Below are 16,098 nucleotides of genomic sequence, written 5' to 3'. Positions count from 1 at the left end.
CCTACCATGGTTGAGTCACACTGAGTGACTCAGTATGTGTGTTCCCCTTTTCCCTGGACACATGCACTTGTAAAGCTGCTTTGTAACAACATATGTTATAAAAAGTGCTACATAAATAAAAAATTATTTTACTTCTTATGCACTTTGAAAAAGCCAAATCAGGCTAGAAAAATATTATTGCAATATGTTTGCCTAAATATTCGCCTTTTGAGGAATAGCTTTATGACTTGTGAGAAAATCCATACCACACAGCATGTGAGTAACTGTAAAGAGTTAACACTAAAAGCACAATGAATATTAAACATAATGTGCCAATTTTTTTAGTCTATGTGTTCTAGGCCTTTCTGGCCAGAGAAGTGAATGCAATGACAATGAACCTTTCTGCAGGTATGTTTAAACTCTTTACACACTGTTTTACTGAATGTGCCAACTCACTCAAAGAGAAAACTGAGACTTTGACCTCTTCACCAAATAATATGCATAATCTGTTAACTTTACCGCAATCTTCTAGTCAATCAGTGCTAGGGTAAATTCTAGGTATCTCAACTATGGGTTCACTCCTTTAGTGGCAGAAACATTGTGTTACACACGTCACCAGAAGCTTCGCTGTTATTCCGAATGTGTACAACTGGTAATGGCATAGCAGATGTGTCATTATGTCGTGTAACCAAGAGATCAAGAAATATTTTGTTTATCATGGAATTTTTCTCCCCAAGATGGCTTATTCTGAGAACAGTCTAAATTATTTTAAGGCATTCAAAATTCAAGAAGATGACATCTTTATAACTACATATCCAAAGTCAGGCAAGTAGCTATTTAGAATTATTTTCACCTTAGTGTACAAGGAAAGGTAGGCAATTGCTTTTCAGAGCTTCACAGCACAAGAAAATATGTTGATATTTCTCAGGAACAACATGGATGCAAGAGATTATTCCCTTGATCCTCAGTGGAGGAGATTTTACTCCAGTGCAGACCATCCCAAACTGGGAAAGGGTTCCTTGGGTTGAGGAGAAACGTGCTGCTCAGCTCATAGACAAGCTGGGATCTCCACGGGCTTTGGCTTCCCACATGCCTTACCATCTGATGCCTTCCACATTCTTCTCGTCTAAGGCAAAGGTAAAGTACTGTGAATGCAGCTGTAGTGGTGATATCCACAGTAGCCATGCTCCTCAATCTTAGCCCCAAAGATATATAAACTATTTCACCAGTACTTGTTCTGCTGTTTTTGTTCAAATTTGTTAGTGAGCTCAAAGAACTTGAATGCTTATGTTCTTGCAGATATTTTCATTCTTGCTATTTTCTTAATTCAACAACTTCTACAGCAGTATCTAATGAATGTGCAATCTCACAATTTGGTTAGCGTTTGAAAATTCTTGCATAAAACACCCAAAATACGTTATATTGAACATATTTAAATTAAGCCCTTAATTAATGCCTGACTTCATAAATGGGGGATCAACAATCTCAGAAGAGAATACAAAAGCAAAGAAATCTTAACATTTCATTATTGTGACGATGGGTGCTGCGTCAAGGACGAGACACAGATCCTTGTTTTAGCAGACGTCACTTTTAATAAGAATACGAATAAAGCGCGTATAGCGCACGTAGAACACTTAACATGAACAGAGACGTGTATACTTTAGACAACGACGAGCACAGGACACTGCGCGAGCGCACATTAAATAGACAAACCACATTAGCCCCACGTGATTACGAGACGAGTCACAGGTGAGACAGATTATCACAAGACATAGCTATAACCACGAATATCCACCGACGCAGACGAAGCACGTGGACAACATAAACACACGCCCAAAAGGGGAGGGGCCGGGGTCCTCAACGTGACAATTATCATGTGGCAGCCACATCCTCAAAAATACTAGTGGGTGTAACTCCATAACACAAACAGCTAAGTACTCCATTATTTTCACAATCTTTATAAAATTAATGAAAAATGGATAGGATGGGATTCTAGAACAGCAAGCCAAATCTGAATTTTATCCAACAGTTTGTCCTACAGCACATAAATAACTCTTTCAAAAGTCTTTTTTTTTTACTTTTTACTTTGTCCACAGATCATTTATGTTACCAGAAACCCTAAAGATGTCTTGGTTTCATCTTTTCATTTCCACCGGATGGCCAGTTTTCTGGATGACCCGGGAACATTTGAAGAATTTGCTGAGAAATTTCTAGCAGGGCAAGGTGAGATACAAACCAATGTACTTTAATATAATATGTCTTTAATATAAAACTCTGGCATGACGTAATACTTTTTTCACAGTATTTTTTGGAAAGTGGACTGACCATGTAAAGAGCTGGAGAAACCCAGAAATAGGAGACAGAATACTTTACATCACCTATGAGGAGATGATTCAGGTACCAGTTTCTACTAGTTCATGAAATGGTAAATGTTAACAGTTTACACATTTTGTGAGCATTTTGTTCTGCTACACTTTTCTGACTGTGGCCCAGAAGGAGCGATGTTGTGAGTACTGAAACAGAGTATCTTCATTCTCCATAACAAAGAGACAAACTATAGAAAGCACAGATACAATCTAGCTACACAAAATAATAGCAGGAAAATTGCTGGCGGGAAAACCTGTGGCACACAGACACTGCAGAGTCGGAATTCCTCAGGGAGTCTTGAAGACCACAACTGATATACAATACTGGGCGAGTCTGCATGTGGTCTGTAAATAGATAAAGAAGAAAACGAATGAATGGTTGTGTGTAATTAATAATCAGGTGAGTGGGAGTGAAGTAAGTGTCTGGCTTACCGTGACTTTAATCTAAGCTGGATCTCTGCCACTTCTGATATTTATGCAGTTGATGTGGTCTGTGAATATATGTAAGCAAATATAAAGTGAAGCTTTTTCTAAAGCAATATTTAATAAAGTGGAAAAATGTATATACAAATCAAACTGTTGGTGGACTGAGAATAAACACAGATTATAATAGAGACATCAGCATTGATTCAAGCTGAATACTCAGACATCAGAGGTTTATTGGCAAGGGTAAACAAGCTGTATGTTACATAAATATGTTATTTTATGAAGTATTGTGTATTGAATGTTGTATTTGGTATTGTATATTGTAACTGTTATAATTGGTTTGACTGTCCCAGGAATGAGTTTGTAATGCATCATGGAGTTCCTATGTATTTTCAGGATCTGCGTGGGGCTATAGGACGCATTTTATGCTTTCTTGGTCGGCAGCTGAGTGCAGATGCACTGGATCGAGTGACCGAACACTGTCAGTTCAAGAACATGAAGCAGAACACGATGTCCAACTATTCACTGGTACCAAAACACCTCATGGACAGCAGCAAGTCACATTTTTTCAGAAAAGGTAGATATAGAAAAAATGGCCCAAAAGCTGGGTTTCCTTGTGCTGGTGTCAATGCTTTGGAAATGGGATCTTCCAGACATTTCTGTGAGGACGGAGCAGAATCACTCTTACAAACGCACTGCAATTTCTTTTTTTGTCTGCTCTTTCCAAGGAAATGTAGGGGACTGGAAGAATCACTTCAGTCCAGAGTTGGAGATGAAATTCAATGCAGCCATTCATGAGGAAATGAAGGAAACTGGAATTAACTTCCCCTGGGATGAGAAATAAACCAAAAATGTCCTTGAATGAATTGAAAATGTATCATAAATCTAGTCTGGGCAAATTTGTTTATCTTTTAAAGTATTTAAAAACCCTGTTCTACCCACACATACTTTAGTTCATTCAATGATATAAAACAACCCCACAAACAAATAAAATAGAAAAGTATAAAAGTATAAGGTATAAAAGTATATAGTTCAATAAGTATAAATATATTAATGTAGAACTTTCTGCAGATGTTATCTGTCTCATGGTCTCCTGTTACAAGAGTGACAATTGTAGTAAATATGTATTTTTGAACTAGTTACCTAATTCAGCTTAAAAATGACAATTTAAAAAGAGTTTAGTTTCTGAGAGATTAATTTCTAGACATGAATACCACATGTCACACCACTCTGTGAATTAATGCAGCGCAGGGCCATGATTATAACCTGTACCTGTAAGCACAGATAGCAAACAGAAAATAACGATCTTTGTCCGATGTCCAATCTAAAGTGATTTTAATGTTTGTCAGGTAACAAAAATGAATGAATAAATAATCTGCATAGTCATTCATGTTGTTCAGTTTATGGGTTTTTGCCTTATCTGTGCTGTGGAGGAAGTAAAACTGGGAGGAGATTCTGCAGTTATGATCCTATTAAATGCTTTTCAAAGGATGGCCTTTGAAATGGCCTGACGGTTAGGGAACTGGTCTTGTGACCGGAGGGTCCTGGGTTCGATTCCCAGACAGGCTATGACTGAGGTGCCCTTGAGCAAGGCACCTAACCCCAACTGCTCCCCGGGCGCCGGGCTAGGGCTGCACACCGCTCTGGGCACGTGTGATCCACAGCCCCCTAGATAATCACTAGTGTGTGTGTGTGTGTGTGTTCTAACTGCACAGATGGGTAAAAAGCAGAGGACAAATTTCAATTGGGTTGTAAAAATCACAATTGACAAAATATGGCACATTTCAAGATGAACTTTGGGACTTGACATTACCTTTTAGTCACTTTAAATGTGTATCACTTCATTCTTTAGTGTAAATACGTGGCTTTCTTTCTTTCCCTTTCTTTTTTATGCTTTTCCCTCCTCAGTCATTGTTAGAGTCAGGCCATCAGAGAAAGTAACGAAGCTTTTTGCATGGATTGATTCAATTTGTATTTGAATTGAATTAGTATTAGGGGAAATGCTAGAATAAAGCTTGGTGTAAGTCTTATTTTATATCAGTATATCCAATGATACATGGGTGAAAAGAATGTAAAGATTTAATTCACTATAAAATCCTACTCCTAACATTCAAATCTCTGCATGGTCTTGCACCCTCCTATCTCTCCAACCTTCTCCACCTTCATACCTCATCACGTCAGCTCAGGTCCTCTAACCTAGGTTTGCTCTCTGTCCCACGACACAGACTCTCTACTATGGGTGGCAGATCATTCAGTGTTGCTGCCCCCACCCTCTGGAATTCGTTACCTCCCTCTATTCGCTCCTCTGACTCTCTCTCTACTTTCAAAACTCAACTCAAGACTTTCCTCTTTTCTCAATATTTCCGCTCTTTCTAAGCCCTGTATTTTTCCCCTTTCATTTGTGTACAGCGACCTTGGGTTTGACCTTGGGCGCTATATAAAATAAACATATTATTATTATTATTATTATTATTATTAATTGAAGCACACTTTATAATGAAGGTTTAACTGTCTTCAATTGCCAAACAGTTTTAGACTACAAGGAAACCCAATGACATTATGATTAGTGATATTTAACCTTAAGCTATATTAATAGATATTAGGGTTATGGTTAGGGTTATATGAATTATATAGATATCTCATATAGATACAATACATTTTTTCCTGTCAGATAAACAGGAAATATAGATTCTGATAAACTCTGATTTAATAACTCTGGCATAGCCTGTACTGGCAAAACCTTGAAGAACTTAAAACTATATAAAATGTAAAACTATATTTCAAGAGTGACATTCAGAAACTTTTTGTATGCCAGCTAATCAACAAAATCCAATAACATATTGTTTACACAAAGAAATTGTAACATGCTCATACACCGAAGCAGGATCCATTTGCAGAGCACTTTAATTTAGAGTAAAAGGGCCAGAGGGTCGAACAGGCAAGGGTCAGCCACAGAAGTCAGAGACAGCAACAGAACCAGGGCTAGGATAATTTCCAAAAACCACAAAGAACAGACAAAGAGCGATGGACAGAAAACTGATCAGAGAAACAACTGCATGGTATACACACAATAATTGTATGGCAATACTTTGCAAAGACCGGACGTTCTCTGGAAGCTTAAGTAGTAAGTGAGTGGATGAGGTGCAGGTGAATCCGATTCGTCATCATGGTGAAGCTAAAACTCCGGGGAGGGTGACCTCTGTTGGTCTGGTATGTGTACAACAGTGTCCATACTGACAGAAATATGAGGTATTTGTAGAAGTAAATAACAGCTGGGTAGTCACATGAGGGTGATACTGTAAATATCTAACTAAACTAGGAGAGACAAACCAAACTAGAGAAATGCACACATATCATACACATACTTAAAAAATAACATTAAACATTCATTTATGACTAATTTATAATCAGCAGGGAGGCATGCGGCGTTCTCAAGGTCATTGTCATATCCTCCCCGCTCTCTCTCTTTTTGTTAAGCCAGTGCTGGATGCCATATAATCCCCTTCTGAAGAGCCCAGTGTCCCCAGCGACCTACACAGCCCCCACAGTGAAAATTTGTGAGGTGGCAGTTTCAGATTGTGTAAGGTGAAAAAACGTTCACACAAGCAAACCTGTCTGTTTATTACAAAAGCTCTGCATACTGCAAGGCATTTTTGTAACCTACTTGCACATGATTTTGCAAGTTAACTGATATTACCTCCAACGACCACATGCGAACACGTACCACGTACAGAAAGAGTTAACACATGAAGATTAGTTTCTTTCTGGCTAAGTTCAGAGTTTAATCCACCATATCTGATAATATGATCTATGTAGTTCCTCCTAAAGATGTGGATTAGTAATATCTGTAGTAGAAAAGAAGGGCAATCATTTTTGTTATTTTATTTGGATTCTAGAAACATAACTGAAGGACTCAGACGGGGGTTTGCTCATCACTCGGGCTGAGGTGACCAGGGAAGTTGTGAAACTCCTTGGGGGCAAGGCTCCGGGGGTAGATGAGATCCACCCCGAGTTCCTTAAGGCTCTGGATGTTGTGGGACTGTCCTGACTGACATGTCTTCGCGTGTACATCGGGGGCAGTTACTCTGGACTGGCAAACCAGTGTGGTGGTTCCTCTTTTTAAGATAAAATGGGAGTTGGACTTTGCCAAGGCTGCCCTTTGTCATTGATTCTGTTCATAACTTTTATGTATAGAATTTCTCAGCATAGCCAGATGGTGGAGGGGATTCGGTGTGGTAGTCTCAGGATTCTGCGTCTCCGTTTTGTGGATGAAGTGGTCCTGTTGACATCACCAGGCCAGGACCTACAGCTCTCGCTGGATCAGTTTGCATCCATTTTTACATTTTACGGCATTTTGCAGACGCCCTTATCCAGAGCGACTTAAATTTTTATCTCATTTTTATACAAGTGAGCAGTTGAGGGTTAAGGGCCTTGCTCAGGGGTACCTCAGTCATGGCATCAGGTCTGGGAATCGAACCCACGACCCTCCGGTCACAAGACCAGTTCCCTAAATACCAGGCCATGACTGCCCATCCGAGTGTGAGACGGCCGGAATGAGAATCAGCACCTCTAAAACTGAGACCATGGTACTGTCGGACAAGGGTGGAGTGCCCTTTCTGGGTCTGGAGTGAGCCGTTGCCTTAAGTGAAGGAGTTCAAGTATCTCGGGTTCTTGTTCAGAAGTGAGGGGAGGATGGAACAAATTGACAGGCGGATCGGTGCTGTGGTTGCAGTGTTGCAGACGCTGTACCGGACTGTTGTGGTGAAGAGAGAGATGAGCCAAAAAACAAAGCTCTCGATTTACTGGTCAATCTACGTTCCAACTCTTACCTATGGTCACGAGCTCTGGGTAGTAACCGAAAGAATGAGATCACGAATACAAGCAGATTAAATTAGTTTTCTCCACAGGCTTCTACCCCCCACGACCTGAACCCAGATAAGCAGATGAAAATGTATGGATGGATTCTAAATAATGTCTTGACATGAAAGACTAAATTGCAGAGTCTAATGACACTTCAGAAATTATTATGATATCATGTACCATACTAACCACCAATTGTAAAACTTCTTAGTCACCCTAATTCATTGGTTAAATCTATTAAACTATCTGGAAAGAGAATGTATCAGTCATTACTAGTTTGATCACTGAGAGTTCTTTGAAGATAAGTTCCTTAATGGATGAGCTCTTTATAGATCTATTGAACTAATGTAACTGTAAATAATGGTCAAATTGCTTATTGCTATTCTTATTATTAACGTGGTTGTTATATAGCCCATTTCTCATATCCAAGTATGCTTTACAGTCAACACTCTGCCTTTACATCCAATCAATCCAGACACTGGTGAAAGTGAAAAGTGACAGCCAATAAACACATGCACGTCTTTAATGTCCACAGTTCACAAACTCAGAACGTGCAGAAAGTGCTACACAAATAAACAGACAAAGCCTAGAATGCACGGGGAAGGAAAGAAAAACGAGAAGTGGGGGTGGGTTGTAAACACAGCTTTAAAAAGTGTTACAACCATCACCTTAAATACAACTAAGAAAACTTTCTTGATTTTTAATAGAATGCCTAAGTAGTGGGAAAAAAAGATTGACAGAGGTGTGCCTGCAAATGTTTTTAAAAAAGCATCTGATGAGAAGATCACAAAGAAGGACAAGTCAGTCAAATCAGTTGCGAAGGCACATGGTATCTGCCATGTAACACACACACACTCACACACACACACACACACACACACACATTGACATTGTTTATTATTTTGACCTACATGTTCTTTACACAGGTACATTGTATTAGTGTTCATTACGCATACATATTGTTAATTAAGTTTGTTCTAGTACACTAATTTACACACACACACACACACACACACACACACACACACACACACACACACACACACACACACACACACACACTCCTGAGTAAAACAGATAGTGGATATGAGTTATGGTCAGTCACAGAGAGAGAGATACATTGTTCTGGATTGTTATTTTATTTTATAAAACCTCTTTTTGAAGCATATTGCATGATGTGTTTTTGCTTCTTTTGTCTAATTGTTACAACTTACCCCAGCATGTGTTACAACCTACCCCAGTAGTGGGGTAGGTTGTAACAAGGGAACACCATGTATTTGACATCAACTCACGAGGGCTGTGATATTTGAAATGAGGTTTGAATTGGTGCCATTTGTAGTAAACTAATGTGTGTACTTTGTATAAAAGTTTGAGAACTCTAGCTCAAAAATTCAATGACTGAATCAATAAGTGTTACAACCATACCCGGTCTCCCCCTATATTAAAAGGCAGCATTTGTGGAACTTCTTCATCACTTTAAGTAACATCGCTAGGTTACTAGGCTACCGAGCAATTTAGTAGGCAGGAGTTCCCGTGTTTCACGAGTAATTGGATGAGGGAAATTCAAAATTGTTAAGAGTGAATAAACCATAGGAAGACACAACCTGGACAAAACCTTTGTCTTCATCCTGTCATCATGCCGGAGTTGTGCCGAATTTGTCAATACATGGGTTTTCTAACTGAAACAGGGACAGCATTCACATACAACACACAGTAGGCTATGTGTGGGACATAACTCCATCCAGAAAGACGTACAGCACCGCGTACCCGAGAAGACAGGGTTGCCAGGTCCTACAAAAATATCCCGCACAAAATCAGTGTAAAACCCGCCCTTCAGAAGCTTAACTAGCCCAAAGCCCAAAGTTGTCGACGGAGGGGGGTGGCGAGTGTATATCGCTAACGATTCTTAGTGTTGACTTGTAACTTCCGCAGTAGCCCAACTCAAAAGTAGCCCAAAAACCGTACCCCGCGACCCCAGAATTTTTACCCGCGGCAGGATTTTCAAACAAGCCCAATTTGGCGTGAACACCGCGAACCTGCCAACTCTGCGAGAAGAGGTTACATATCACGTGCTGAATTTGGCACAACACTTGTATACGAACTGTAATTTTCCATGGAGTTTTTATACACAAGACCGGGTGTTCTGAGAACAATCTCAAGAATTTTGAGACCTTACAAATTCAGAACGATGTCTTATTTGTAGTTACATTTCCCAAATCCGGTGAGTAATTATTTGATTCATTTTCGCTACCTCGTCGCCTGACAATGGTATACAGAAACGTATGATTAAAAGTTTAGAACTATGAGACCCCCGAAAGTAATATCAACTAATTAGCCAATGAGCGGTCGTCCTTCTGGAGAACCAGTAATAATCTGAGTATGCAATACTTAAATTACGTAATTTTAAAAGCAGAGATGCCACTACCCAGAGGAGAGTCATCAGTGCTAGTCTAGCATCCCACGCGTTGTAATCCACGGTTTTTACATGGAGAATAAAAAGTACCTTATATACCATGGACTGATGTGCCCAAAGGAGAATCACAGTGAAGACAGTTTTAAATATTTTGAGAACTTCAATGTCAACGATTCAGATATATTTTGCATTTCTTATCCAAAATCTGGTAAGAACCCTATAAACACTTCAGAAATCAAGTTATTAGTTTTACCCTGTCACACACAGTGCAAGTGTTGTGGACAGGAAGATTGATAACAACATAATTTAAACATAATATATATTTAAACATAATATAAATGATTTATAGTATTTTTTTCATTTTTTCAGGTACAACATGGATGCAAGAGATTATTCCTTTGCTCCTCAATGGAGGAGATTTTACTCCAGTGCAAACCATCCCAAACTGGGACAGGGTTCCTTGGCTTGAGGAGACTCGTGCTGCTCTGGTCATGGACAAGCTGAGATCTCCACGGGCTTTGGTCTCCCATATGCCTTACCATCTGATGCCTTCCACATTCTTCTCGTCTAAGGCAAAGGTAAAGTACTGTGAGTCTAGTCTAGTGTTAGTAGCTAACTCAGTGAAGTGAGATATTTTTTACATAGATACCTTAAAACTGGTTCTTCATGTAAACAAATAATGACAACAAAAGTAAGACATTCAGTTGGTGCCTCTTTTATATCTGCAATTCAACTTTTGCATCTTTACGTTAATCCACAGGCCATATATATTGGCAGAAACCCTAAAGATGTCTTGGTTTCGTCTTTTCATTTCCACCGGATGGCCAGTTTTCTGGATGACCCAGGAACACTTGAAGAATTTGCTGACAAATTCCTAGCAGGGCAAGGTAAGAGAGATTCTAATAGATGTTGTTTAAACTGGTGCTGCATCAGACTTTAATGTAGAATGCCGGCACGATGACATATTGTTTGTGCAGTGCTTTTTGGCAAGTGGACTGATCATGTGAAGAGCTGGAGAAACCCTGATCTAGGAGACAGAATTTTCTACATCACTTATGAGGAGCTGGTTCAGGTAATATGTTCAAATTGAGGCAACACTGCATACTGATTCTGTGGTAGTGAGCTATCTGATGTTAATTGTTCACACCAGTCCCAGTACCATATGTAGTGACACTACAATTTTCCAATAACAACATAAATATTTGATATTTCTGACTGAATCTGTTCCTATGTCTAGAGTGCATTTAACTCGTATAGTAGTTTAATATGAATTACTGCATTACATTTTCTTACAATGCATAAAAACCAATAACATTCTTGTATTTATGTGTAAATATGCATGTTATGCGATAGTAAAATTATGTATTTTCAGAGGTTTGTCATTTATTATCCCATGGAGGGGCATTTCAAGTTGAAGGAAGAAAGTGGTCATACATGAAATTGATCACATAATTCTTAACTTATCCCTTATTGGTAAAAGTGATGCTCTTACAACCAAGCATTTTTTACAAGCAATTCTAGTGCCCCCTACAGATGAGTGGGGTTGTACTAACTGAGTGAAACACACTCGCCATGTGTAAGATAAGGTGGATGAATAGATTTGTCATTTTGCATAGTGCTAATCAATGACCAACAATGTTTACAGTTTACAGAAGGGCATGACCTCTTTCACTTCCACATTACCCAAATCGATTTGTTTTTAAAATACATAACACTCGAAAGACACAGACACTAAGGTACAGGTAAGGTACAGACACATGCCAATCAGCACAGCCATCTTGTAAGCAATCATTCTGTTTGTTTGTGAATGTAGCAGGGATCCACTTTATTACTGGCCAAAGTATTTTGTGAAGTTTTGAAACACAAGTAGAACATTAAAATGTCATGATCCCTACATGTTCTTGAAAAGAACGCATCTTCAAGATTTGTCACAGTATAAAATCATCAGATTAACCATCCCTAGTGTAACTCATGAACTAACAATGTAAATCAGCCTGTATATTTGACTGATTGTAGATTAGATTTTATATTCTACAAAATCTAGCTATGTTGATAAATGCAACATGATGTCACATAATAACAGAAAAACCATGTACTTTATGAGGTATCATACTTCATTTTCAGGATCTGCGTGGGGCTATAGGACGCATTTTATGCTTTCTTGGTCGGCAGCTGTGTGAAGATGCACTGGATCGAGTGACCGAACACTGTCAGTTCAAGAACATGAAGCATAACATGATGTCCAACTATTCACTGGTACCACAGGTGATCATGGACAGCAATAAGTCGCCTTTCCTCAGAAAAGGTAGATAAAGGGACCATTTACCCAAGACTGTTTTCTTGTGCTGGTGTCAATGAAAGTGAAATCCTCTGAAAGTTTTTAGTAAGCAAAGCTGGAATTTCTTTTTGTTTGTTTGTTTGTTTTTCACTAAGGAATTTCTGGAGACTGGAAGAATCACTTCAGCCCAGAGATGGAGGCCAAATTCAATGCAGCCATTCATAAGGAAATGAAAGAAACTGGAATTAGATTCCCCTGGGATGAGAAATAAACCAAATCCCCTTTGAACAGTAGCGAACCGTGACCTTTAAACCTGGGCCCGCTACCCCCCCCCCCCCCCCCCTCCCCCCCGAAATTTTTTTTTTCCTTTCTTAATAAACTAAATAAAGAAAAACTGAGACGACAGTACAGCTTTAAAAACGCAATAAACAATAATATCTGTACTAGATAACATCTTAAGCAAAATAAGTTTCCAAACAAAATAAGGTTCACAGCTCCGTGGTTCTCGGAAGCGGAATATGTAAACAACGCGCACGAGGACGTCAAAGGGATGAATCGAAACTAGCTAGCGATGGTGCTAACGACAGCTAGCGTCGCCACAGCGGGCGGAAATTATCATACAGTTAAGCCCGCCCACTAAGAGAGAAGATATGATTGGTCAATTTTGCTGTCATTTGAAACTGGTATTGCGCTGCCTATAACTGCCAGGCCCTCTGTAAACGAACAGCGGGCATCACAGTCCTGATAGGGGGAGACACAGGCTCACAGGCTTCCACTCAACCCCTCACCTTCCAACACAGATTGAATAGACACGGGTGAATATTTTATTTGCTTATATTTTTGTAATTGTTTAGATGTCGAATGTCAAACTGTAAGTAGATAAAATAAAATTGGATAATTATATATATAATGCTTTAAGAATATTTTAGGCCCTCTGAGAGGGCGTAGAGGGCCCTGACGGTTCCCCACTGCCTTTGAATGAATTGAAGATTTACAATAAATTCCAGTGAAAAAAAGACTTAACGGCCACTGAGTTGTAATATCCTTTTTCTTCAGTCTTAAATCGTGGATTTCAGTTGTCAAGTGCTGTTTTAGATTGTGGTGTGCAAAGCATCAACTAAGGATAACAATGTCAGTTTATGGCAAAATTACTGCATGCTGAAATGCTTTCACAATCTACTCTCACATGATTTTGCAAAGCAAGTATTGTGTATAACCTTGAGACTCATCCTGTAGATTTGGATTAGTATGCTTTGCATTAGAATACAGAAGTTTTATGACCAGTATCTCAGTATATATTGTGAAATATTGTATTGTATATATATTGTATTTATTGAGAGATGAATGAATATATAGCGTGTGCGTGTGTATGACATGCCTACAGTGCCATCTGCTGGACAAAACTCAGGAAGGAAAAGAAAGAAAATATTTTGTTAAGCCCTGGCCCTGGTCCTGGTCTAGATAAGGATTAAATATGCACGAGACCTTCTTACCCTAGGTCTAGGAATTAATTCTCTCAGTATTAAAAACCATTGGGTTAATTGTGATGCATATATATATATATATATATATATATATATATATATATATATATATATATATATATATATATATATATATATATATATATATATAACAGTGTATATATATATATAACATGTATAACATATATATATATATATATATATATATATATATATATATATATATATATATATATAATGTATAACAGTGACAATCCTGTGCTATGCACACAATATGCTCATAATAATAAGAATAATAGGAATACAACTTGTTTTTGAACTAAAAACGTTATGGTGACATTTACGGAAAACTTAAAAAGTTCATGCTACAGTGATATTATACCATTAAAGTGGGGCATGTGGTGGTGAGTTCCTAATCTCAAACAATTTATTGAAGCAAAAGCCAATAACAGTAGTGGATTATACCCCAGCAAAAATGTCAATGTCTGAGTCATTTGTCAAGTGCCCATGCTATTTACAAGTCCACTTAATGTCTGCTGAGGCGTGGCATCCCGCTCCTTATGAAGGGCCCTCAGGTCATTCAAGTTCTGAGGTACAGAGTTATGAGCCTCTACATGGCAACTCAGTTGATCTCATTGGTTTTCTATGGGGTTCAGGTCTGGAGAAAGTGCAGTTCACTTCATTTGAGGAACCCCAGTGCAGTCAGACAAGTACTGTTCTCCTGGTAACTGCCAAACCCAGACTCGTCCATCAGATCGCCAGATGGAGAAGCGCAATTCGTCACACCAGAGAACACGCCTCCACTGCTCTAGAGTCCAGTGGTGACGTGTTTTACACCACTGCATCACATTCTTTGCATTGCACTTGGTGATGTATGGCTTGGAAACAGCTCCTCACCCATAGAACCCTATTCCATGAAGAATTCTGCACACTGTTCTTGAGCTAATCTGAAGGCCACATGAAGTTTGGATGTCTGTAGTGACCCCGCTGACCCCATTCCATCAGTTTACGTGGCCTACCACTTCATGCCTGAGTTGCTGTCATTCCCAAACACTTCCATTTCCTTATAATACAGCTGACAGTTGACTGTGGAATATTTAGGAGTGAGGAAATTTCACGACTGGATTTATTGCACAGGTGGCATATTGTCACAGTTCCACGCTGGAATTCACTGAGCTCCTGAGAGAGACCTTTCATATATTAGTTTTTCTAATATTATAATTATATAATATATATATATATACACATACAATAATAAATTCTATTTATTATCTATCTGCGGAAGTTACAAGTCAACACTAAGAATCGTTCGCGATATAATACTTAATTTGTCTCCATTTTACACACTCGCCACCCCCCCCGTCGACAATATATTGAGATGTATTTACATAGGCTGGTTTGTGAGCTGCATATCTCGCTTTGTGTTTAAGACAGAATCGCTTTCTAATCGCTTTCCGCTACTGCGTGCTATCCGGGGTGTTGCAGTAGTAATTATCGCGATTATTAGTAGTAATTATCGCGATTATTAGTTGGGGAAACCTATTTCAGAGGACCCTCGTGGAAAATTGAAGCAAACCCAGCACAAAAAAAAATCTCCGCCTCTGTGTGGGTTGTTGCTTGGACTATTAATGGACAAGGAAGTTCCTCAACATCCGGTTGCCTAATATAACCGATACATCTCCATTGCGAGGAAACAGCCGCGCAGCCCATTCTCCAACGCAGGAAAAGCGCTTACTATCATAAAACCCTTCCAGCTTTATCATTTCTGCCAGTCAGCACTTTTGTCATCCAGCTATTCAAATGCAGCTTAAATGTAGGCTAATGTTTAAATATATAACGGGGAAAGTGGAAAGTGTAAAAGCACATTTCAACATATATAGCCTATATAACAGCATTTGTCATTTGAAAAGTCTGGTAAATATGAATGAGATGGTTGCGTGTGTGTACGTGCTTGCTGGTGTATGAAAGGTCAGTACAGTATGCGTATTTTCCTCGAACAGCGTGTCACTCGAGGGCCTTCACCGTACGTGACTGCGGTGGAGTTTGGCTCTGCAGCCTCCCTGTCCACAGATAACGCTAATTCACTTCCTCTAATTACCTCAAATTGCCCTTAGCCAAGACCAAGGCCCTTAGGGCGTGGCACGTGTATCTAAGAGTGTGTTGTGAGAGCGTGAGCGCGGGTCTCCCTCATGGGCAGTCGGCGCTTATGCTTCCGCGACACCATGCATGGGCCTTGATTAAAGCGCAGACATGACGTTATGGACTGCATCGAGAAAGGAGGGGTCAGCTCCC

The 16,098-nt window shown here is 39.2% G+C and overlaps 2 protein-coding genes across 2 annotated transcripts; both read left to right on the top strand.

The window, feature by feature from the left end:
• Positions 1-563: 563 nt before the first annotated feature.
• LOC143518282 (sulfotransferase 2B1-like) lies at positions 564-4,157 on the top strand. Its single transcript, XM_077010733.1, has 6 exons — positions 564-804; positions 908-1,116; positions 2,076-2,202; positions 2,282-2,376; positions 3,168-3,348; positions 3,500-4,157. Exons 1-6 carry the CDS (start codon positions 657-659, stop codon positions 3,613-3,615), a joined length of 876 nt encoding a protein of 291 aa, XP_076866848.1. The 5' UTR covers positions 564-656; the 3' UTR covers positions 3,616-4,157.
• Positions 4,158-10,054: 5,897 nt separating this feature from the next.
• LOC143519547 (sulfotransferase 2B1-like) lies at positions 10,055-12,677 on the top strand. The gene is made up of 6 exons (XM_077013123.1): positions 10,055-10,252; positions 10,414-10,622; positions 10,805-10,931; positions 11,022-11,116; positions 12,169-12,349; positions 12,478-12,677. The coding sequence occupies exons 1-6, from the start codon at positions 10,117-10,119 to the stop codon at positions 12,591-12,593; spliced, it is 864 nt and encodes a 287-aa protein (XP_076869238.1). The 5' UTR covers positions 10,055-10,116; the 3' UTR covers positions 12,594-12,677.
• The last annotated feature ends 3,421 nt before the right edge of the window (positions 12,678-16,098 follow it).

The sequence above is a fragment of the Brachyhypopomus gauderio genome, chromosome 7 (genome assembly GCF_052324685.1).
Source record: "Brachyhypopomus gauderio isolate BG-103 chromosome 7, BGAUD_0.2, whole genome shotgun sequence".
In the NCBI taxonomy this organism is placed as follows: domain Eukaryota; kingdom Metazoa; phylum Chordata; class Actinopteri; order Gymnotiformes; family Hypopomidae; genus Brachyhypopomus; species Brachyhypopomus gauderio.
Note: the sequence above shows the minus strand (reverse complement) of the source record. Positions and strands in the feature narration are given on the sequence as shown.